The 22,283-nt window shown below is 62.2% G+C and overlaps 1 protein-coding gene across 1 annotated transcript in view; it reads left to right on the forward strand.

Annotated features, from left to right (window-relative positions):
- OBSCN (obscurin, cytoskeletal calmodulin and titin-interacting RhoGEF) overlaps window positions 1-22,283 on the forward strand; it is a 135,526-nt gene that overhangs the window by 67,796 nt on the left and 45,447 nt on the right. Inside the window, exons 27-58 of the mRNA XM_055333724.1 lie at window positions 794-1,078; window positions 1,275-1,541; window positions 1,757-2,026; window positions 2,743-3,009; window positions 3,256-3,522; window positions 3,716-3,828; window positions 3,942-4,095; window positions 4,244-4,405; window positions 4,479-4,583; window positions 4,865-5,131; window positions 5,229-5,498; window positions 5,637-5,903; window positions 5,989-6,255; window positions 6,348-6,614; window positions 7,669-7,941; window positions 8,442-8,708; window positions 8,864-9,130; window positions 10,364-10,636; window positions 10,956-11,222; window positions 11,436-11,567; window positions 11,966-12,232; window positions 12,317-12,580; window positions 13,153-13,416; window positions 13,751-14,014; window positions 14,291-14,557; window positions 15,361-15,627; window positions 15,733-16,005; window positions 16,547-16,819; window positions 17,087-17,283; window positions 17,399-17,474; window positions 19,395-19,667; window positions 20,626-20,892. Of these exons, the coding sequence (XP_055189699.1) occupies window positions 794-1,078; window positions 1,275-1,541; window positions 1,757-2,026; window positions 2,743-3,009; window positions 3,256-3,522; window positions 3,716-3,828; window positions 3,942-4,095; window positions 4,244-4,405; window positions 4,479-4,583; window positions 4,865-5,131; window positions 5,229-5,498; window positions 5,637-5,903; window positions 5,989-6,255; window positions 6,348-6,614; window positions 7,669-7,941; window positions 8,442-8,708; window positions 8,864-9,130; window positions 10,364-10,636; window positions 10,956-11,222; window positions 11,436-11,567; window positions 11,966-12,232; window positions 12,317-12,580; window positions 13,153-13,416; window positions 13,751-14,014; window positions 14,291-14,557; window positions 15,361-15,627; window positions 15,733-16,005; window positions 16,547-16,819; window positions 17,087-17,283; window positions 17,399-17,474; window positions 19,395-19,667; window positions 20,626-20,892 (7,659 nt within the window). The remainder of the gene's footprint in view (window positions 1-793; window positions 1,079-1,274; window positions 1,542-1,756; window positions 2,027-2,742; window positions 3,010-3,255; window positions 3,523-3,715; window positions 3,829-3,941; window positions 4,096-4,243; window positions 4,406-4,478; window positions 4,584-4,864; window positions 5,132-5,228; window positions 5,499-5,636; window positions 5,904-5,988; window positions 6,256-6,347; window positions 6,615-7,668; window positions 7,942-8,441; window positions 8,709-8,863; window positions 9,131-10,363; window positions 10,637-10,955; window positions 11,223-11,435; window positions 11,568-11,965; window positions 12,233-12,316; window positions 12,581-13,152; window positions 13,417-13,750; window positions 14,015-14,290; window positions 14,558-15,360; window positions 15,628-15,732; window positions 16,006-16,546; window positions 16,820-17,086; window positions 17,284-17,398; window positions 17,475-19,394; window positions 19,668-20,625; window positions 20,893-22,283) is intronic.

Raw genomic sequence — 22,283 nt, forward strand, 5'->3', positions numbered from 1 at the left:
ACAAATCTGGAAAGGGGCCTTTTTGACACTGTGGGAGCTGGTGTGTGTTGCCCCTGTGTTGGGTTGTCTGCTGATGGGCCCAATCTCGGCCTCTGTCCACTTTCCGGGTCCCTGGGTTGGACAACATGCTGCAGGCCCTATTGTCGCAAGTTCTTGGCATCTGCTTCTGTAAGGTTTTGTCTTCTCTGTCACATCTGCACCTTATCTAGTACAAAACCTGCCACTGAGGCTTCCTTGGTCACCTGCAACTGCTAAGGAGTGGTCTATCAGAAGAACTTTTCTGTGTAGGGTTATGAACAGACACATTTCCCATTTTAAATCCCTGTTGTGGAGGTATGCAGCCTCAGTTGAGTGGTCTTCGGTCTTGGGATCCTGAGGGTCCAGCTGTCCTCTGCCTAGCCCCATTGGCTTGCCCTTGCTTGGGTGCCAATCCAGGCATGGACCTGGGCCAGGTTGTCCTATCCTATCCCCCCTCCTGCCCTGTTCCTGAGGCCCTTCTGAAACATGGGGCCAGGCCCAGGCTGTGTCAGGTTCTCTTTGTATCACTTGGTTTCCCATCCTGCAGTCTTTCCCCATGGGGCCCACCTTGCCTGGTGGGCAGGGATCCTGGGCTCTCAGCTCTGGGAAGGACAGAGCTCCTGGCTTAGGCCTGTGGTCCCAGGTGGATCCTTTGGGTGCTCTCTGGCTCTGGGAGCTGGGTGGTGGCTGGCAGGTGGCCTGGCTCCTAGGTGGGATGGGGCACAGGCCAGGAAAGCAAGGGCCCTGCTCTTATGCCCACCGATGTCCTCCCCAGAGCCGGAGCCTGAGCCCCCTACCCTGCAGAAACCTGGCCGCAGGGAGCCTCTGGTGGTCAGGGAGCACGAGGACATATTCCTGACCGCCACGCTGGCGACGCCCTCTGTGGCTGCGGTGACCTGGCTCAAGGACGGCGTGGAGATCCGCAGAAGCAAGCGGCACGAAATGGCCAGCCTGGGGGTCACCCACACCTTGACGGTCCGCGGAGCGCAAACCCTGGACAGCGCGGTCTATAGCTGCCGCGTGGGCGCAGAGGGGCAGGACTTCCCTGTGCAGGTGGAAGGTCAGCAGGACTGGGCGGCTCCCAGAGCCCCGTGTGTGCAGGGTGAGGGCGCCGGGGGGTGCGCTCCCCCGGGAGGTGCTGTGGGCAGTGACCCTGTGCGGAGCCAGAGTAGGACTCACCGCCCCGCTGCTGTGCGCAGACGTGGCCTCGGGGCCCCCCGCAGTGATGCGCCTGCCCCCCCCCCCCCCCCCCGCAGAGGTGGCAGCCAAGTTCTGCCAGCACCTGGAGCCTGCCAGCGGGGAGCTGGGCGGCACGGTGACGCTGGCCTGCGAGCTGAGCCTGCCCCAGGCTGAGGTCGTGTGGCGCTACGGGAGCGCGCAGCTCCGGGCCGGCAAGCGCTTCCGCATGGAAGCTGCGGGGCCCCGGCGCACGCTCACCGTGTCGGGCCTGCGGCTGGAGGATGCAGGGGAGTACGCGTGCGAAACCCGCGATGACCGCACCAGCGCGCAGCTCATGGTCAGCGGTACGCGGCGGTGGGGTGCGCGGTCGGGCGGGGTGCACCTGGGCAGCTTCCTGGAGGAGGCGTCCTTTGTCCATGCCCGCGAGGTGGTCGGGCGGGGTGCACCTGGGCAGCTTCCTGGAGGAGGCGTCCTTTGTCCATGCCCGCGAGGTGGGGCCTCTGCCTCTACCTGGTCCCCCGCCTTCCTCCCGCCTCTCCAGCAAAATTCCCGTCCGCAGCTCCCCGCATGGTCAAGTTCACGTCGGGGGTGAGCGCAGCAGTGGCCGAGGAGGGCGGTGAGGCCACCTTCCAGTGCGTCGTGTCCCCCAGCGACACAGCGGTCTCGTGGTTCCGGGACGGCGCCCTGCTGCAGCCCAGCGAGAAGTTTCTAATCTCACAGAGCGGTGCCAGCCACAGCCTGACGGTGTGCAGCCTGACCCTGGAGGACTCTGGCCAGATCACCGTGGAGGCTGAGGGCGTCTTGTCCTCTGCTGCTCTCCGCGTGCGAGGTGTGTGTGTGTGTGTGTGCAGTGTGTGTATGCGTGGCAGGGAGGGCCTCCCCAAGGGCTGGTTTCCTGGCAGCACTCGATGCCAGCTTGTGTCCAGCTGGTCTGGGTGACCTGGAGGCTTCTCTGGGTGGGGCCCAGGTGTTAGGTACCTACTCTGAAGGAGGCAAAGGAAACTCCTACAAAATGCATCTGGTTGGGGAGTGGGCAGAGGTTGAAGCTGTCCAGGGAGGCTTCCCGGAGGAGGCATCCCAAGCCAAAACCCCCTGGAGAGCAAAGCGGAGGAAGTGGGGTTGGCAGCTGGTGCAGGCAGAGGCCGGAGCTGGTGATGGGCTGACGCCAGGACCTCCCCTGGGGAGCTGCTGCAGGTCCTGAGTGGGAGTCATGTGAGCACACAGCTTCTGGGGAGATGGTGGCAGGGCCTGGACTAGGAGGCCTGCACCACACTTAGGAGTTCCAGGCATGGCAGGGTCATGGGGGGTAGGGGAGCTGGTGATGAGAGACATGCTGGGGTACGCACAGCCTCCCAGGGCCTGGGCTTCCTCCCCTGTAGTTGTACCTGTACAGGTGCACGCTGGGCCCAGCCTGGAGTTAGCATGTGAGATCATGCTGGGGATCAGCTGTGCCGCCAGGCGTGGGCCGGGGTGGAAGGGCCCCCGAGCTCTGGCCTTCCCAAGAGTGGCAGTGGCTGCAGTGACCTCCCTTGCTTGGGACCCCAGAGGCCCCAGTGCTGTTCAGAAAGAAGCTAGAGCCACAGACAGTGGAAGAGCGGAGCTTGGTGACCATGGAAGTGGAGCTGACTCGGCCGTGGCCTGAGGTTAAGTGGACGCGGAATGCTACCGCCCTGGTGCCAGGCAAGAATGTGGAGATTCACGCGGAGAGCACCAGTCACCGCTTGATTCTTCGCTGCGTGGGTTTTGCTGACCGTGGCTTCTATGGGTGTGAGACTCCGGACGACAAGACCCAGGCCAAGCTCACCGTTGAAAGTGAGCAGCAGCAGCAGGCTGGGCCTGGGGGGTCGGCAACTGGGAAGGAGATGGGACGGGGAGCGGAGCAGATGTCCCCCTGGAGGGATGGGCCCTGGGAGATGCCAGGAAGGGAGCAAGGGCGGATGGGGTGGGCTTCTCCGTCCTGGACAGCTGGCCTGCTCTGAGGCCCCTGGGGCGGCGAGTGGCCTGAGGACCATGGTGTCCAGACAGGGGCTCACCCCTCCCTGTGCGTTTGTCCTGCAGTGCGCCAGGTCCGGCTGGTGCGGGGCCTGCAGGCAGTGGAGGCATCGGAGCAGGGCACGGTCAGCATGGAGGTGGAGCTGTCCCATGAGGATGTGGAGGGCAGCTGGACGCATGACGGCCTGCGGCTGCAGCCAGGGCCCACATGCCAGCTGGCGGTGCACGGCCCCATCCACACCCTGACGCTATTCGGGCTGCGGCCACAGGACGGTGGCCTCATTGCTTTCAAAGCTGAGGGGGTGCACACGTCTGCACGGCTCGTAGTCACTGGTGCGTGGGCTTGGGCAGGACCCATTGCAGAGCGCCTCACCTCTGCCCCTGGGGGAGGCGGGCAGCACAGGGTGGTGGAATCCTGTGGGTCAGGGGCATTGGGTCTCATTCCTAGAACCAGCCATGTGATACCACCCAGCTCAGCCCTCCCCCCACCACCCTGCCTCTCACCTCTCCTGTCCTGCTAACCTAGAGCTGCCTGTGAGGTTCAGCCGCCCCCTGCAGGACATAGTGGCCACAGAGAAGGACAAGGTGACCCTGGAGTGTAAGCTGTCACGCCCCAACGTGGATGTACGCTGGCTGAAGGTACCTCCCTGTTGCGGGAGTCCTGGGCTCCCCCTGCCTGTTCGTGGCCTCGCAGGGGTGGGGTGGCTCTGTTGGGCAGCCCCAGTGTCTGACCTGACCTCATCCCTCCTTAGGACGGTGTGGAGCTGCGGGTGGGCAAGACAGTGGGCATGGTGGCCCAAGGTGCATGTCGGAGTCTCATCATTTACCGGTGTGAGCTCGGGGACCAGGGCGTGTACGTGTGTGACGCCCACGACACGCAGAGCTCAGCCTCCCTGAAGGTGCAAGGTGGGCAGATTAGGGGTCCAGGCCTCCCTGCATTTCCCAGCCGAATGCTGAGCCCCCTTGCTCTGCCCTGCCCTGTGCTCCTCAGTAGTCAGGGGAGGGGGAAAGCTCCGTGTGTCTGTGTGTGACAGGGCCTGGCTTGTTACCCCAGGTCGCAAGGTCCAGATCGTGAGGCCTCTGGAGGATGTGGAGGTGATGGAGAAGGAGGGCGCCACCTTCTCCTGTGAGGTCTCTCTCGATGAGGTGCCAGCAGAGTGGTTCTGGGAGGGCAGCAAGCTCCGGCCCAGTGACAACGTGCGCATCCGCCAGGAAGGTGCGACGCTCACAGGCCTCGGGTGGGCACGTCCTCCCTCCGTCCCCCAGTACTGAGTGGCCCGTCTTTCCAGGAAGGACACACACGCTTATCTACCGGAGGGTCCTGGTAGAAGATGCAGGGGAGATCAAATTTGTGGTTGAAACTGCAGAATCTCGAGCGCAGCTGCGAGTGAAAGGTGAGAGTGCAGGGGAGGGTTTGTGCTGGATGGCTCCTGAGTGAGCACACACCCCTTTCCCGTCTTCCAAGTGGGCCCCAGAGAAGCAAGCCCCTGGGTGACATGGGGTCGCCCCCTAGTGGCCCTGGTGAGAGGGGAAGGGGTCAGCATGGGCTGTTCTGCCCCAGCGCAGGGGCCCAGCCTGGTGGCAGGAGGACACAGAGGCAGAGCCCCCAGGCCACGGTGAGGGTAGGGTTCTGGGCGCCCTGAGAACCCTGCTTCCTCATGGGCCACACCCACAGAGCTGCCAGTGACCATCTTGCGCCCGCTGCGGGACAAGATAGCCATGGAGAAGCACCGCGGAGTGCTGGAGTGCCAGATGTCTCGGGCCAGCGCCCAGGTGCAGTGGTTCAAGGGCAGCGTGGAATTGCATTCTGGGCCCAAGTACGAGATGGTCAGTGACGGCCTCTACCGGAAGCTAGTCATCAAGGATGTGCAGCCCGAGGACGAAGACACCTACACCTGCGATGCCGGGGACGTGAAGACAAGCGCCCAGTTCTTTGTGGAAGGTGCGGGCAGGGCAGTGTGAGCACCTCTCCAGCGTCCTGGGAGCGGCTGGCTGTCCTCCCTATGGGACGCCGCCGGTGACCAGCCCCTTGCCCACAGAGCAATCCATCACCATCGTGCGCGGCCTGCAGGACATGACAGTGATGGAACCTGCCCCTGCCTGGTTTGAGTGTGAGACTTCCATCCCATCGGTGCGGCCACCCAAGTGGCTCCTGGGAAAGACGGTGCTGCAGGCCGGGGCCAATGTGAGCATGGAGCAGGAGGGCACCGTGCACCGGCTGACGCTGCGGCGCACCTGCTCCACCATGACCGGCCCAGTGCACTTCACCATTGGCAAGTCGCGCTCCACCGCGCGCCTGGTGGTCTCAGGTGAGGGCGTGGCCCCACAGGTAGGCTGCTCATGGACCTGGCATGGACCTGGCACAGGTGGGGGTAACCTCCTCGGGCTGTGGGGACCCCGGGGGGCCCTCCGTGTCCGCAGCGCTACCCTCTCCCCTCCAACTGCAGACATCCCTATGGTGCTCACACGGCCGCTGGAGCCCAAGGCAGGGCGCGAGCTGCAGTCGGTGGTCCTGTCCTGTGACTTCAAGCCGCCCCCCAAGGCTGTGCAATGGTACAAGGAGGACACGCCCCTGGCACCCTCGGAGAAGTTCAAGATGATGCTGGAGGGCCACATGGCTGAGCTGCGCATTCTCCGCCTCACGCCTGCTGATGCAGGCATCTACCGGTGCCAGGCTGGCAGTGCCCAGAGCAGTGCCCAGGTCACGGTGGAAGGTAGCGGGGGCGCGCAGGGTCCGGGAGGGGGCCGGGGCCGGGGGCGCCTGTGGCGGGTGCTAAGCAGCCGCTGTGCTCCTGGCAGCCCGCGAGGTGACCGTGACGCAGCCACTGCAGGACGCACAAGCCACGGAGGAGGGCCGGGCCTGTTTCTCGTGCGAGCTGTCCCATGAGGACGAGGAGGTGGAGTGGTCGCTCAACGGCGTGCCTCTGTACAACGACAGCTTCCACGAGATCACCCACGAGGGCTGTTGCCACACGCTGGTGCTGAAGCGGGTCCGGCGGGTGGACACAGGCACCGTGCGTGTCTCCTCCCCCAAAGTGTCGGCTACTGCCCGCCTGGAGGTCAAGGGTGAGGCGTCCCTGGGGTCCTCCGGCGTGGGGGGGGGTGCTCTCCGCAGGTAGGAGGTGGCACCGGCTCAGCTCCCCACACTCTCCCCCCAGCAAAGCCGGTAGTGTTCCTGAAGGCCTTGGACGATGTATCCGCGGAGGAACGGGGCACGCTGGCCCTGCAGTGCGAGGTCTCAGACCCCCAGGCCCGCGTGGTGTGGCGAAAGGATGGTGTGGAGCTGGGCCCCAGTGACAAGTATGACTTCCTGCACACGGCGGGGACGCGTGGGCTCGTGGTGCACGACTTGAGCCGGGACGACACTGGCTTCTACACTTGCAGCGTGGGCTTGGAGGAGACCCGCGCCCGAGTCATTGTGCACGGTGTGTGGCAGGGGTTAGCTTCAGGGGGCGGGAGCGGGCCAGGGTCTGGACTGAGCCCAGGGCAGGGGAAAGGGTCGGGGGAGGGGGGCACCCTTTCTCCAAGGCCAGAAGCTGCTGCAGACCGAGCGGTCAGCGCAGACCCCTGGAGGAGCAGGTTCCTATGATCTGAGCAGGCCCAGGTGCAGGCAGGGCGTGAGCGATGCCAAGCAAGGTTGGGCTGGGGACACTGGGCTGGCCCTGTTTGAGAGGGTCACCAGATGCCAGGGATTCTGCAGAGGCTGGAGACCTCGCTCTGCACCAGGGTCTGTGCGAGCAGTTGCAGGGGTGCAGAGGGTAGTCAGGGGTTACCTCTTGGAGGCAGCCTGTGGCAGAGGCCCAGGTGTCAGACATAGGATGCCCTAGAAGGACTCCTAGGCTGCAGGCACTACCCGGCGAAGGTGGTTGTTGGCAGACCACCTTCTTGTTTGTTAGGCAGCCACGTCATAGGTCACCTGCCAGCAGGGCAGCATCAGCCCTCTCACCCCCTGGGATACCAGGGTCCCTTCGGAGGTCCCTCTCAGCCTGGGCCTGGCCTCCTGTGTGCACTGCTGTCCCGGCCCAGCTGTGGTCCCATTCTCCCTTCTTGTATTTACATGGCAGGGTTGTGCCCTGGTCACCCTGTGGCAGGTCTCTAAAGGTCTGGCGAGGTTTGAGATGGTTCAGGGAAGAGGACAGGGCAGTGTGGTGAGTTTGGGAGCTGGAGGGCCCCTTCACTTGGGGCACCCATCCTTCCCCTTCAGGAAGGGGACACTGGAAGCTCAGGAGCTTTTGAGCTCATGACTACTGTGGACGGTGATTGCTCTCTGTAAGATAGGATGGCGATCACCCTGGTTGCAACAGCCCTCGGTGATGCAAACGCCAGGGTTTGGCCAGCTGGAGGCTGGGGGTCAGCAGGCCCACCAAGACTGGGGCTGGAGGGTGGGAGTGAGTCTCAGCCCTTGTGACAGGGCATGTAGATCAGGGAGGGGGCACTGGCGTCCTGGCTGGCATGACCACCGTCTCCTGTGGCCCTCAGACCTGCACGTAGGCATCACCAAGAGACTCAAGACAGTGGAGGTGCTGGAGGGCCAGAGCTGCAGCTTTGAGTGTGTCCTGTCCCACGAGAGCACCGGCGATGCAGCCACATGGACCGTGGGCGGCAAGATGGTGGGAGATTCTGGCCGCTTCCGGGCCACACGCCAGGGCCGCAAGTACACCTTGGCTGTCCGAGATGCTGCAGCTAGTGACGCTGGGGAGGTGGTGTTCTCCATGCAGGACCTCACCTCCAAGGCCTCCCTCATTGTCAGAGGTGAGCATTACGGGGAGGGCAGGCTGGAGGTGGAGCGGGGCCACGGGCTAGGATGGGCACTGCTAGGACTCTGTTCCCCAGGCCTGGGGAGCTCCCCTGGTGGGGGCCCAGAGGCATCTGTTGAGGTGCTGGGGGTTTAGTTTCCCAAGGGAGCTCACTCCAGAGGGTGAGATCGTCCTCGTCCAGTGTGTGGGCGGGAGCAGAGTTTCTGGTGTCTCCTGTGTGGTCCCACAGCTGGGCAGCCCCCTGAGCTTGTGGCACCACCACTGGCGTTCCTGAGCTCGTGCACCTGGCAGAAACACGGCTGCGTGATTTGGTTCACAGCAGATGCTGGGGATCTGAGTGATCCTGAGGCCTGAGAGTCTGTGGTCTCATGTTTCCCCTCCCCAACCCTCCCCTGTGACCAAGGGGGCTCTGTATAGGTTTTGTGGTCTTGGCCTCTCCCTCAGCATGGCTAGGGCCTGACTGGGCCTCATGTGTGGCTGCTCTACTCTCTTCAGAGAGGCCAGTGGATATCACGAAGCCCCTGGAGGACCAGCGGGCCGCTCCGGGCGACGATGTGGTGCTGAGCTGTGAGCTGTCTCGGGCCAGCACCCCGGTGCGGTGGCTAAGGGATGGGAAGTCCATTCGCAACAGTCAGAAGTACGAGCTGGTCACGGAAGGCACTCGGGCCATGCTGGTGGTCCATGCAGTCTCACTCAGGGATTCAGGCCAATACTCATGCGAGACAGAGGCTTCCAAGACTACGGCGACCGTCTGTGTGGAAGGTGACCCTACCAGAGATCCCGGCATGGGTCCCCATGGCCTCTTCCCCTCCTGGCTCAGCAGGGGATCTGTGCAGGATGGGGGCCATTCCCCATCCTGAGGGGCTGGCATGGGGTCTGTGCTGCCTTCAACCTCCCCTCCTTCCACCCCCTCCCAGAAAAGGCAAACCGGTTCATGGAGGAGCTCACTGATGTGCAGGTGGAAGAGAGGGGCACGGCTGTGTTCATGTGCAAGACAGAGCATCCCGCAGCCACGGTGACCTGGCGCAAGGGTGTCACAGAACTGCATGCCTCAAGGAAGCACGTGCCCAGCCAGGAGGGCCTGACCTTGAAGCTCACCATCAATGCCCTGGAGAAAGCAGACAGTGACACCTACACCTGTGACATTGGCCAGGCCTCTTCCCAGGCCCGGCTCCTGGTGCAAGGTGAGGCCCGGGTGGGCACAAGCTTTGTTGAACATGGGCTTGGAGGCCATTGGACCTGATCCCTGACACTTCAGCACTGGGGGTATTGTCACCGAGGCCCTCCTGGAGGGACCTGGTGTGACGGCGTGGGTGTCCTCGTGCAGCTGTTTGCTGAGAGCCCCTCCTGTGTGCTGGCCCCGGGGTTCGGGAAGGATTACACATGGGATGTGGGGGCCTGGGAGGCCTCAGGTATGAGTAGCAGCTGTACCTGTGGGTAGCCTGAAGGTTACTCCCCCACCTCGCAGATAGGGGAACGGGCCTGCCGTAGGAGCTGTGGCTGCCTAGGGCCATAGGGCGCACGTGTCTAGCAGGGGAGTGCACTGCCCTCATCACCAGGGCCAGCATCCAGGCTCAGGGCAGGGTCCCCCGGGGCAGGGCGGGGGATGGAATCTGTCCACAGGAAGCAAGGGAAGAACCACAAAGGCTTGCTGTGTTTTTTCTATGACAGCCAGCCGTGTAGCGAGCTCACGTGGAGACCCCTGAGTAGGTTAGAAACCATGCTCCATAACAAAGCAGCACCCATGCTTAGTCCAAACAACATGGGTTAGAGTGAGACCCCACAGGAGCAAAGCCCTGTCTGCGAAGACCAGACATGGTCGTGAGGCTGTCGGCAGTGTGGCCAGAGTTGTGTTGGTCTTCGTGTGCTTTCTCATCTGCTCTGCACTTGCTGCCAGCTTCTGGGTCGCCCCCAAGTTCTTTCCATAGCCCCACAGCCCTCAGACCCCTGCAGGTACAGGAGGAGCCTGGAAGCAGCATCCACCGTAGTCGTCAGGACTGCTTTCTGAGCTGTCCCCACACCTACGTTGTTCACGGCAGAAGTGGGGTCTTTGTCCCTAATGATTCATGTCGCTAATCCTCCAAAGCATTTGAATTTGATTTTAGTGAAGGCAAAACTGTTGTCACGCTCCTGGTCCTCTTGTTCATCCCTGATTTAATGGCGTCTGGGACCTTGGGGATGGATGCAGGCGGGTGTGGAGTACAGTTCAGCAGCCGAGGGCCCTCTGTGCCCAGCCTCTGTGCTCCGCAGGAGGACCCTGGAGGTGGGCCTGGACAGTTCAGCTCTGCGCCCCTTCCTGGTTCCTGGGTTTGTCACCTGCGGCCTATGAGCTGTGAGCCTGCCTGGGTCTTGAGGAGTGACCGTTTCTCTTGGAGCTGGTGGCTGGGGACCCTGACTTACTGCTCTGTACTCTGCAGGCCAGCGTGTACTCATTACGGAGGCTCTGGAGGACGTGGAGGTGCGTGAGGGAGCCTCAGCCACCTTCTCCTGCCGCGTCTCCCCTGCCAACTATGGGCCTGTCCACTGGTTCCTGGACAAGACGCCTCTGCACCCCAACGAGCTCAATGAGATCGAGGTTCAGCCAGGTGGCTACCACGTGTTAACCCTGCGGCAGCTTGCCCTCAAGGACTCGGGCACCATTCACTTTGAGGCAGGGGACCAGCGGGCCTCGGCCACCCTTCGGGTCACAGGTGGGTGGTGGGTGGTATGCTCTGTGCACTGAGGGGTCGGGTCCCTGGGCTGGAGGGTGCAGCCTCATGGTGGGCAGATCTCAGCCACGTGCATAGCATGGTCCTGGGCAGACCGTGCCCGGCCCATAGGGCTCATTTTGGGTGATCATTGCATACGGCGTGCAGAGATGATCCACTGTGTCCACACTGTGGGCTGCGGCACCTCGGGCCTGCCCTGTTCCCCTCTGGCCCTGCCTGAAGGGACAGTTGCACACTCGGCCAGGGAGCTGCTCGGTCTGCAGGAGTCCCCAAGTGTCCTTGCTTTGCTCTGTACCCCTAGAAAAGCCCAGCATCTTCTCCCGGGAGCTCACAGATACTACGGTCACAGAGGGGGAGGAGCTGACCCTGGTCTGCGAGATCACCACCCTGGACGGCTCTGTGTGCTGGACCAAGGATGGGAAGGTCCTGCGGCCATCAGCCCGGTGCCAGCTGAGCCAGGAGGGCCATCGTGCCCAGCTGATCATTACGGGTGCCACCAAGCAAGACGGCGGGCGCTATAGGTGTGAGGCTGGGGATTCCTGGAGCAGCTCCATCGTCAGGGTCCACGGTAAGTTCCCAGGGTCATGCCCTTGTCTTGGGGCGGGCCCAGGCCCCATGTGGCTCCTCTTCTCCTGGTCGGGGAGGCCCATGGCCCCCACAGTCCGGCTCCAGTCGCCCCTCCTGCCACCGTGGCCTCCTGACCAGCAGCAATCTTGTGTCTTGGTTTCTGGCCCATCTGTGTCCCCCCTCTCCCAACTCGGCTCATCTCCACCTGTGTCAGCATGGGCCACATCGCAGACACCACAGGCCAGCCCTTCCACAGCGGCATTTAGCATTCCTTGTCCTGGAGCTGGGAAGTCACAGGGCCGGGCATCGGCAGGGCCACATCCTCCCGAAGGTCCCTCCACGGCGTGTACGTGCCATTTTCCCCCTGTGTGTGTGCCCTAACTTTCTCTCACGTGATCATGTATCTTGTGGGATTAGGCACCTCCAGATGACCTCATCTATGTTAATCACGTTGGTTAAGACCCCACCTCCAAACACAGTCATTGTGAGGTTCTGGGGTTTGGGGCACTCCAGTGTGTGGATTTGGGGGGTACAGACCACCCTACTCTGTCCTTCTCTGCTCTTGACCGTTTGTCCCCCTCCTGGAAGACAGTGTTGGGGATTGTGTTCTGTAGCCCCTGTGTGGGAAGGGGGAGGTGGGCCTGCCTGAACTCTCAGGCCACGGCATGCCCGTGGCCCCTAATGCAGGGGCTATCAGCCAGGTGGCCGCAATGGGTGCTGAGCCAGGCCTGTGCCTGCCCACAGCGCGGCCAGTGTGCTTCCGGGAGGGGCTACAGGACCTGGATATGCTGGAGGGTGGCGCTGCCACACTGTGCTGTGTGTTGTCCACGGTGGCTGCACCCGTGCAGTGGCGCCGGGGAGACGAAGTTCTGCAGCCCGGAAGCAAGTACAGCATGCGGCAGGACGGCCCAGTGCTGGAGCTGGTGGTGCGGGACCTGCGGCCCCAGGACACTGGGCAGTACTCCTGCTGCTTTGGGGACCAGATGACCTTGGCCAACCTCAATGTGAGGGGTAAGCACCCATGCCTGCCGGCCCGCAGGCCCCTTTATGCTGGTGGGATGATGAACATGACCTAGTCTGTGTGCCCTGTTACAGCCCAACCCACCGAGTTCATAGGGAGACTGAGGAACGAGGAGGCCACGGAAGGGGCCACGGCCACGCTGCGCTGCGAGCTGAGCAAGGCGGCCCCCGTGGAGTGGAGGAAGGGGCCTGAGGCCCTCAGAGCCGGGGACAGGGTCAGCCTGAGGCAGGACGGGGCCGTGTGCGAGCTGCAGATCCGGGGCCTGGCCGTGGAGGACTCCGGGGAGTACTCGTGCGTGTGCGGGCAGGAGAGGACGGTGGCCGTGCTCACTGTCAGGGGTAAACGCCGTGTGGGGCCGCGTGGACCTGGGGTTTGGTGTCTGCCCGTTGTCTCCCCATCACCCCTCCTTCGTAGCACTTTGTGGGCCCCTATGTCTGTCCTCCTGCGGTTCTGTGTTTGTCCTGGATCCTGTTTGCTCCTTCAGCAGACATGCTGATGTTTATGTTCAGCCCTGTGCCCCGCGTCTGTGCAAGGCCTGTGGGCCTCCCTCATTGTCTCCACATGTGTCTCACTAATGTGAGGCCCTTCGAGGTGGTGTGATCCTTGCATGTGTACCCATCCTGGACACAGGGCCCCAGAAAGCTGACTGGCTCTGGAGTCCTGGCTCTCCCCGGCCGTGCTGGCCAGCATCACACCAAGCGTAACGTCTGGGGAGCCACGGAAGGGCCACGGCCACACTGTGAGCAGGCCAGGCTGGGGGGGCGGGGCACGGCCTACACCAAGTGCTCTGCACACCCAGCACCTGGCCCATGTCTGTTGGGGTTTGTGTCTTCTCTGTCATGTTCGTGTCCTGCCTCTTCCCTGTGGTCAGAGACCATGATTGTGTCTGTGTCACCTTGACCCTCTGCAGCGCTGCCCGCCAAGTTCACCAAGGGCCTGAGGAAGGAGGAGGCCACGGAAGGGGCCACGGCCACGCTGCGCTGCGAGCTGAGCAAGGCGGCCCCCGTGGAGTGGAGGAAGGGGCCTGAGGCCCTCAGAGCCGGGGACAGGGTCAGCCTGAGGCAGGACGGGGCCGTGTGTGAGCTGCAGATCCGGGGCCTGGCCGTGGAGGACTCCGGGGAGTACTCGTGCGTGTGCGGGCAGGAGAGGACGGCGGCCGTGCTCACCGTCAGGGGTAAACACCGCATGGGGCCGCGTGGACCTGGAGCTTGGTGTCAGCTTAGTGTCATCCTGTCACCCCTTCTCTCTAGTAGGATTGTGGACGTCTGCGTCTTGCCAGTGACCTTCTCCAGTCTCTCCCAGCCTCCACATCCTTATTCTGTATCTGTCGCGATGTTCACATCCATGCTATGTCCCCTCTGGACTCTGTCTTCCTCGCTGTCTGTGTGTTCATTAAGTCATTCACGCTGTGACCCTTTACTGGTATGTGATTCTCGTGGGTGTTCCATCTTAGACCAAGTGTCCCCAAGACAATCTGATTTCCTCTGTGTCACCTTGACCCTCTGCAGAGCTGCCCACCAAGTTCACAAAAAGTCTAAGGAATGAGGAGGCCACGGAAGGGGCCACGGCCACGCTGCGCTGCGAGCTGAGCAAGGCGGCCCCCGTGGAGTGGAGGAAGGGGCCTGAGGTCCTCAGAGCCGGGGACAGGGTCAGCCTGAGGCAGGACGGGGCCGTGTGCGAGCTGCAGATCCGGGGCCTGGCCGTGGAGGACTCCGGGGAGTACTCGTGTGTGTGTGGGCAGGAGAGGACGGCGGCTGTGCTCACCGTCAGGGGTAAAAGCCGCGTGGGGCCGCATGGAGTGCATGAGTGCCTGTCCTTGTCTATGTCTTGGCATCTTCTCGGGCCTTTAGAGGACTCACCTCTGTGTCCTTTGGTCACTAATGTTCATCCTTATGGCCTCACGGGCCCGTCCTGGTGGTATGACAGACCCCCCCGCCACCGTCTCACCCCAGTCCGCCCAGTTATCCCCCTTCAGTGTGTCCAGCTGCATGTTGGGACTCCCACGTAGGGCTGATCCTGGCTCCTGTCTGCCTTTGCCCACCCCTCAGCTGCCCAGGTGGTGTTCAAGGAGCCTCTCCGGAGCCTGCAGGCCAAGGAGGGTACATCAGTCACCCTGCGCTGTGAACTGTCCCGGCCCGGTGCCACTGTGGTCTGGAGCAAGGGCGGCCTGGAGCTGCAGGCTGACTCACGTCGGGAGCCTCGGCAGCAGGGTCCCACGGTGGAGCTTGTGCTGTGGGACCTGCGACGGGGGGACTCAGGGGAGTACACCTGTGCCTGTGGCCTGCAGTCCACCAGTGCCACCCTCACCATTACAGGTGAACCCCAAGGCGAGACCGGAGCCAGTGCTTTGGGTTGGGCCTTGGGGTGGCAGTGTCACCCTGGGCATCCCCTGGGGGCCTGTCAAGCCTGGCAGGAAGCTCAGCCTTCACCCTGAGGTTACCCCATCCCCCACAGCTGCACCCTTTGTGGTTCACCCTTGCGCCACATAGCCACACCTCTGCAGTTCCCCTCCTGCACTCCATAGCAGCACCCCTGTGGGATCCACCCTCGTCCTGTAGCTGCTGTACCCATGAAGGTCCCACTGGAAACCCATAGGGGTTCCCATCTGTACCCTGTGGTCATGCCCCTGCACCCCATAACCACACCCTTGAGGTCCCCTCTACCCAGCAGCCATGCCCATGCACCCCATAGCCACACCCCTGAGGACCCCTGCACCCGGTAGCCACACCCCTGCACCCTATAGACATACCCCTGAGGTTCCCATTCCTCAGATCCTTAGCAGCTTGCGCCGCCCACTCTTTAGCCCCGCCCCAGCAGTCAGTCCCATCTCCTGGAACCCCTCAGCTAAGCACCTGTGGTGCCTCCCCTACTTTATAGCTGCTCTCTGGTGATCCTCCCCTGCACCTCTGTGGCACCCTGGGTCCCACCCCCACTTCCTCTCCTACCCACGCAGTTGCACCCATCCCCCGTCTCCCTGCACCCCTAGCGACACTGCTCCTGTGCTCCTGCTCTGTCCCCCCTGCACCCCCTGGTTGCTCCTGCCCCGGCCCTCATGGCCCCCATGGCCCTCATGGCCCCCATGGCCCTCATGGCCCTCACACTCTTCTGCCTCCCGCAGCTGCACCTGTGCGGTTCCTCAGGGAGCTGGAGGCCCAGGAGGTGGACGAAGGTGCCACGGCATGCCTGCGTTGCGAGCTGAGCCAGGAATGTGCCAGCGTGGACTGGCGCAAGGGTTCCCTGCAGCTTTTCCCTTGTGCCAAGTACCAGATGGTGCAGAAGGGAACAACCGTGGAGCTGCTGGTGCGAAGCGTAGAGCAGGAGGACGCCGGCCACTATACCTGTGACACTGGCCACACGCAGAGCACAGCCAGCCTCTCTGTCCGAGGTGAGCTGCCCAGTGCCCCCTTGTCCCCCCCTGGAGCCCTCAATCCCCGGCTGGGAGCCCAGAGCCTTGCTTGGCAGCCCTGAGCGCCGCTCCCTGGCCCCCCAGCCCCCAGGCCCGTGTTCCAGGAGGAGCTGCAGAGCACGGAGCAGGAAGCAGGCGGTGTGGCCTGGCTGCACTGCCAGCTGAGCAAGGCAGAGACTGATGTCCCAGTGCAGTGGCTCAAGGAGGGTGTGGAGCTGCACCTGAGCCCCAAATATGAGATAAGGCGCATGGGAACCACGTGTGAGCTGCTCATCCACGGGCTAGAGCCAAAAGACACTGGCGAGTACGTCTGCGTGGCCGGTGGTCAGAAAACCATGGCTTCTGTCATGGTCAAAGGTGAGCCCTCGCTGCCACACACTTTCTCCCTGCGGCTGCTCAGGCATATACCTGGCCCAGCCCAGCACCCATTAAGGTCAAGCACTTGTCTGTACCTTGTTTTGGTGGCTCTGGGGTCACAGGCTCTCTCTTGTCCTTTCTGCTCTGCTCTGGGAAACAAGCTGCACCCCTCCCCAGACACTGCCCTGCCTCTCACCCCCAGCCCACGGGTGGGCGGCCTGTCCTGGTCGTCGCCATGGAGCCCCTGCGTCTCTCAAAGGGCTTGGCTCCCTGCTGTCCTGGCTAGGGTAGGGCTGGCCACAGGGTGGGGATGGACAGAGGCAGCCCACCCCTCTACAACTCCTTTCACATTTCCTCCAAACAGAGGCACCCCCAGCCGGGTCTCTGCTCCTAGCAATTGAATGTCATGGTGACAGATGTCATATGGGGCACATAGAGGCTGTGGCAAGAGAAGAGTGAGGGTGTTCAGGAAAGCTTCCCAGAGAAGGAGAAGTGGGAGGTTGGCCTGGCTGGTGAAGGGATCTCCTCACCTATACCCCAGAACCAGAGGTGACCATCGTGCGGGGGCTGGTGGATGCTGAGGTGCAGGTCGACGGGGATGTGGAGTTCAGTTGCGAGGTGTCACGGCCCGGCGTCACAGATGTGGAGTGGCGGCTCCAAGGCCTGCCCCTGCAGAGCAACGAGGTGACGGAGGTGTCCATGCGAGGTGGCCGCACCCACATGCTGCAGCTGAAGGGTGTGACACCAGAGGATGCAGGCACCGTCTCCTTCCATGTGGGCATGCACACATCCTCCGCCCAGCTCACTGTCCGAGGTAGTGGGCTCCAGGCTGGCTCACTGGCCCCTGGGTGGAAGGTCCAGGCCCTCTGTGGGCCCGACAGGTCCCCGGGTCCCTGCCCTTGCAGGGAGGGAACCGGTGGGGAGGTGGCCCTGTGAATGGGTGGTGCTGGGGTGGCCAAGATGCACTGGAGTGGTGCGCCACGTGATGTCTCCAGGAAATGGGATTTGGTGCTAGGGCGGGCCCTGGGGGCTGGGAGGCATGCCTGGCACAGAGGCCAATGCCCCATCTCCCACTGCACAGTCCCCGAGGTCACCATCGTGGAGGCCCTACAGGATGTGCAGCTCAGTGAGGGCCAGGATGCCCACTTCCGGTGCCAGCTGTCCAGGGCCTCTGGCCAGGAGGCCCACTGGGCCCTGGGAGGGGTGCCCTTGAAGGCCAATGAGATGAATGACATCACAGTAGAGCATGGCACACTCCACTTGCTCACCCTGCACAAGGTAGGCTCCCTGGGACCTGCTGCCTGCCACGATGCATCTGGGTTGGGGCTGGGCTGGGGGCCTGTGGAAATGATGGGAGCAGGGCTGCCAGGCTGAGACCCCCTCTCTCCTTCAGGTAACCCTGGAGGATGCTGGAACCATCAGTTTCCAAGTGGGCTCGTGTAGCTCGGAGGCCCAGCTAAAGGTCACAGGTGGGCAGCTTGCTCCCATAACCAGCCGCGTGCCTGTGGGTCATTCCTCTACTCTTCCATCCACCCGTCCATTCACCACCCATCCTTCTGTCTACATCCACATATCTACCTTTTCATCCATCTCTCCACCATGTACCCATCCACCATCCATCCATTCACCATCCATCTGTCCATTTACTGTCCATGTGTTCATCTGCCATCCGTCCACTATCCATCCATCTGTCAAATCACCATCCATCCATCCATCTGCTCATCCACCCATCCATCCATCCACTGCACAACCATCTGCTATCCATCCATCCATCTACTGCACGTTCACCCATCATTCATTCATGCATCTGTCATCCACCCACCATCCATCCAGCTACTGCAGATCCACCCACCGTATCCATTTATCCATCTGCTTATCCAACATTTATCTATCCACCATCCATCCACCCATCCATCCATCCACTGCACAACCATCTGCTATCCATCCATCCATCTACTGCACGTTCACCCATCATTCATTCATGCATCTGTCATCCACCCACCATCCATCCAGCTACTGCAGATCCACCCACCGTATCCATTTATCCATCTGCTTATCCAACATTTATCTATCCACCATCCATCCATCCATCCATCCATCCATCTATCCATCCATCATCCATCCACCCACCTCTATCCATGTGCCCATCTAGCCACCTAGCATCTATCTTACCATCTACTTGGAGAAGGGCCAGATGCAGCTCTGCCCTCAGGGAGTCCCCAGTCTGCTGGGCGAGTTAGACATAGAGACAGTATGTGTCCTGAATCTCAGGTCCCCTCCCCTGTTCTGGGATCTTCAAAGGGTGGACAGACACAGTTAGCTCTGTGGACTGTGGGACTGGGAAAGGCTCCAGAGTGCAGTGCCCTCAAGTTGAGTGAGTGATGGGGGAGGAGTGGCACTCTGGGTGTCCTGAGTGGAGTGGATCCAGGGTGGGCATCTGTAAGGGGGCAGCATGGGACTGGGTTGGACTTTGCAGGCTCCACTGAGGGCTGTGCCTCTTGGCCCGGTGTCTCCTGTTGGAGTGTGCTGGCTCATGTCAGATACCTGGCCATAGCCTTGTGGGGAGGGCTGTGAGCCTGGGGGTGTGTGAATGGATGCCCTGGTAGGTGGCATATAGATGAACTTGGGAACTCTACTGGAGATGGGAATGGGGAGCTGATGGGGTAGGGCAAGGATGCCATCAGGTGTGCACTTTTGGGAGAGGGTGGAAGGGCAAGTGCAGGCTGGAATGTTAATGGTGCACTATTAAGTGCACCATTAGGAAGGGCATGGGGGTCTTCTGAGGGGAGCAGCCATGCAGCCATGGTGGGCACAGGGGTACAGAGTAGTCATCATCTGTGTCTGGGAAGGCCCTGGGTTCAGGTCCTACTGCATGACAGAGCAGGGGGCAGTTGCCACACGGCAATAGGGCCTAGGAATCTTAGGGCTGGGGGGACCTCAAGACGTCTGGACAAATGGAGCTCTGGGGATGGGAGAAGTACCTGCTTCTACACCTCCAGGGATGGAGGGCTTACTTCCCAAGGGAGATCCCCCCCACCCTATCAGAGCAGCAGGCCCCATGGCTTCTCTTCACCCTGTACCCACCCCACAGAGATCACATTCTGGGGGCATGGGGCTTATGTGTTGTGCCTTGTGAAAAGGGCATGGATGTAGGTCATCAGTCTCATTTGGTGAACCTGGACATGTTCCAGTGGGGGTGTTGAGTACAGGGGGGCTGAGGCAGCCCTCCATGGGCTTGCTGTAGGCAGTCTGCCTGTCATTCTACAAGTGAGGTGATCCAGCTGGCCTGGGTAGATCTCTAGACTCAGCCCAGCGTAGCCTGTGTGGACCCCAGCTTGGCCCCGCAAACCCAGGATGCCCAGCTCCCCTCCTTTTGCCCTCTTGCGCAGAGGCAGCACCATGCCTGGTACGTGGCTTGCAGAATGTGGACGTCTTTGCGGGGGAGGTGGCCACGTTCTCCTGTGAGGTGTCCCGTGCGGGTGGGCCGGAGGCCCGCTGGTGGCTGGATGGCACCCTGCTGCAGGATGGCCCCCAGAGTGCCATCTCCGTGCGTGACGGGACCTTCCACTCCCTCACACTCTCGGGCCTGGGGGTTGCCGACTCCGGCACCATCACCTACCGCGCAGGGCCCCTGGTCTCCACGGCCAAGTTGTTGGTCAAAGGTATTGGCCAATGGGACCCTGCCCTGAGCTGGCGCTTCTGCACCTACTGACTCTGCACGCTTGCTGCAGGCTCCCGGGGTGGCAGGTTTGGGCAGGTCCTGGGACACGGACTGGGCATTGCTCTGTGCGTGTCACGGGCAGGAACAGTGGGAGGTCTGCTGGCCTGACTGGTGGATGAGAAGGTCAGGCTGGGCAATGGTAAAGCTGTAAGCCAACCCCATCCCACCCACTTGTGGGGCCCAGGCACTGCCTCCTGCCTGGCCCCTGCTGTGTGGCCAGGTGCTTGTCTACAGGGCTGCCAGGAGGTGAGAGTCCCCTTCCTGGCCCTGGGCTGAGCCTGCACTGTCCCTGCTCGTGGCTGCTTCCCTTGCTGTGGGCTCAGTTGAGGTCCTGTGCCCTTCGAGCTAGGCTTTTTCGGGGAACACCAGTGGGGGTGTCTGGTCCCCCTGGGATGGCTGGCCAGAAAGGCTTCACCCAGCACTTTTGCCCTGATCCTCCTCTGTGCTTTAGAATAAGTGTGGATGTTCACCCACATCTGAGGGGCGAACCATTAGTTGAGTAGGATTTCAGCAGGCTAACAAGGGATAGGGACCCCAAGGAGGTTGGCAAGGCCTGCGGAGAAGGGACAACCTGGGCTGGAGGTGCCGTGTGTCCAGCAGGGGGCTTTTGGGGAGAAGTGCTGTGTCCCTGCTGAGGCAAAGCATGCCCTGGGCCAGGGCTTCAGGGGGATGCAGGGACCCAGGGGATGGGAGGGCTTAGCCCTGAGGGCTATCTGCCAGGGTGGGTGGTGCGGGGGGCAGGCAAGGCTTGCCCTGTGAAGAGGGCCCTGGGTCATCATTACAGGTCCCCTCACGCCGCAGCCTTGCGCTTGCTTGCTGCCAAGCCTCTGAGGGCAGAGGGAGGGTGGGGTCCAGCTGCGTGGCTCCAGCTGACGCGTGACTGGGGTGTCGGCCGACAGATCCCACGCTGGAGGTGGTCAGTGCCATGCAGGACCTGGTGGTGGAGGAGGGCGGCCCGGCCGAGCTCCTCTGCCAGTACTCACGGCCCGTGCAGGCCACGTGGAAGATGGACGAGCAGGAGGTGCGCGCCGACGGGCGCCGTGTCGTCATAGAGCAGGACTGGACCGTGGCCAGGCTGTCCTTCCGGCCGGCCTTGCCCTGCGACAGTGGCATCTATTCTTGTGAGGCTGCGGGCACCCATGTGGTGGCCCTGCTGCAAGTGCAAGGTGAGGCCTTGCACAGCTCCGGCATGGCTGGGATTGTCCTTAGTGGTATAGAGGCAGGCGGCGACAACCTATGCCCTGTGACCAGGCCAGAAAGACAGGGTCGCAGCAGGCAGCCCCCTGCTCCTTCCACAGCAGCCTGATGGGACAGGATGGGGGTGCTGGGCTAAGCTCCTGGAATCCTGGGGTCTTTGTTACTCTGCTTTCCAGGCTGGCCACCCAGAGGGCCCTGGAGCCCTGTGTCCCTGTCTGCGTACAGCAAGGACACTCTGGGGAATCAGGGGAGTGGTGTTGGCTGCAGCCCCTGTCAGAGGGGGTCATCACTTGGCTGCTGCCACTTCCTATCTGGGAAAATCTGAACCATTCCTAGTGGCGAGTGAGCAGGAGGGTGGGAGCAGTGTTCTGGGCCATCAGGATGAGCAGGTGGGCTTGTCTGGCTACTGCCTGATGGCACACCCACCCCTTCCTTCACTCTTTAAAGAGCTAAGTTTTTAAAATTTTTTTTGTGGTCACTGGGGGCACAGATCAGAATAGACAGCAGTTCCTCCATTCTGGGGACTATCCCGGTGGGAGCTGCAGGAGGACCTGATAGCAGCTGTGGGCAGGGGCTGCCGTGAGTGCCAGGCTGGACAGAGGTGGGAGTGGGGGAACAGGGCATCTGGGCAGGGTAGGTAGACAGGGGAGCCCAGAGAGGTGGGAGACAGCAGGGGGTTCAGGGGCTTGCTGTTGCCTCGATATCCGGGATTGTATCGCGATGAAGCAGGAGTGCCATCTGGGTGTGATCTGGGTGACTCTGGGTGCCATCTGGGTGTCATCTCGGCGCCATCTGGGTGACTCTAGGTGCCATCTGGGTGACTCTGAGTGCCATCTGGGTAACTCTGGGTGACTGCAGGCTTGGCAGTCACCCCGCTGCTCCTCCCCTCATGACTAAGGGCAGCTGTAGCCCCAAAGTGGCCATCAGTGCACAGTGGAGGTGTGGATGGGCTGCTAGGCCCTGTGGCCGCTGTTTATTCTGATGTGGGAGGAGCAGGGCCAGGATGTGGGGATGTGTGGTCTGTGAGCAGCCCAGGCCCAGGAAGGTGGCCAGAAGAGGAATGTGGACAGGTCCTTGGGGGCCTCTGCTCTGGTCCCTTCAGTCCCTGGGGCTGCTGGTCCTGAGCAGACACGCTTGCCTGCAGGGCGCGTGCACAAGTTTGGATTCAGCCCTGGGCTGTGAACAAGTTTCATTTGGGGACATCCCTCAGACAGCAGGTGGGGCTGTGGGCCTGGCTGTCCCCTCTTCTGTCAGGTCAGATCCTGTATGCAGTGGCTTCCTGAGGTCACATGCATCAGGGTCACACCCTTGCCAGCATCTGGGCCAGCCCTGGCCCACCTGGCCCTCCTTTCTGGCCTAA

The sequence above is a fragment of the Nyctereutes procyonoides genome, unplaced genomic scaffold, assembly GCF_905146905.1.
Source record: "Nyctereutes procyonoides isolate TBG_1078 unplaced genomic scaffold, NYPRO_anot_genome, whole genome shotgun sequence".
NCBI classification, from domain to species: domain Eukaryota; kingdom Metazoa; phylum Chordata; class Mammalia; order Carnivora; family Canidae; genus Nyctereutes; species Nyctereutes procyonoides.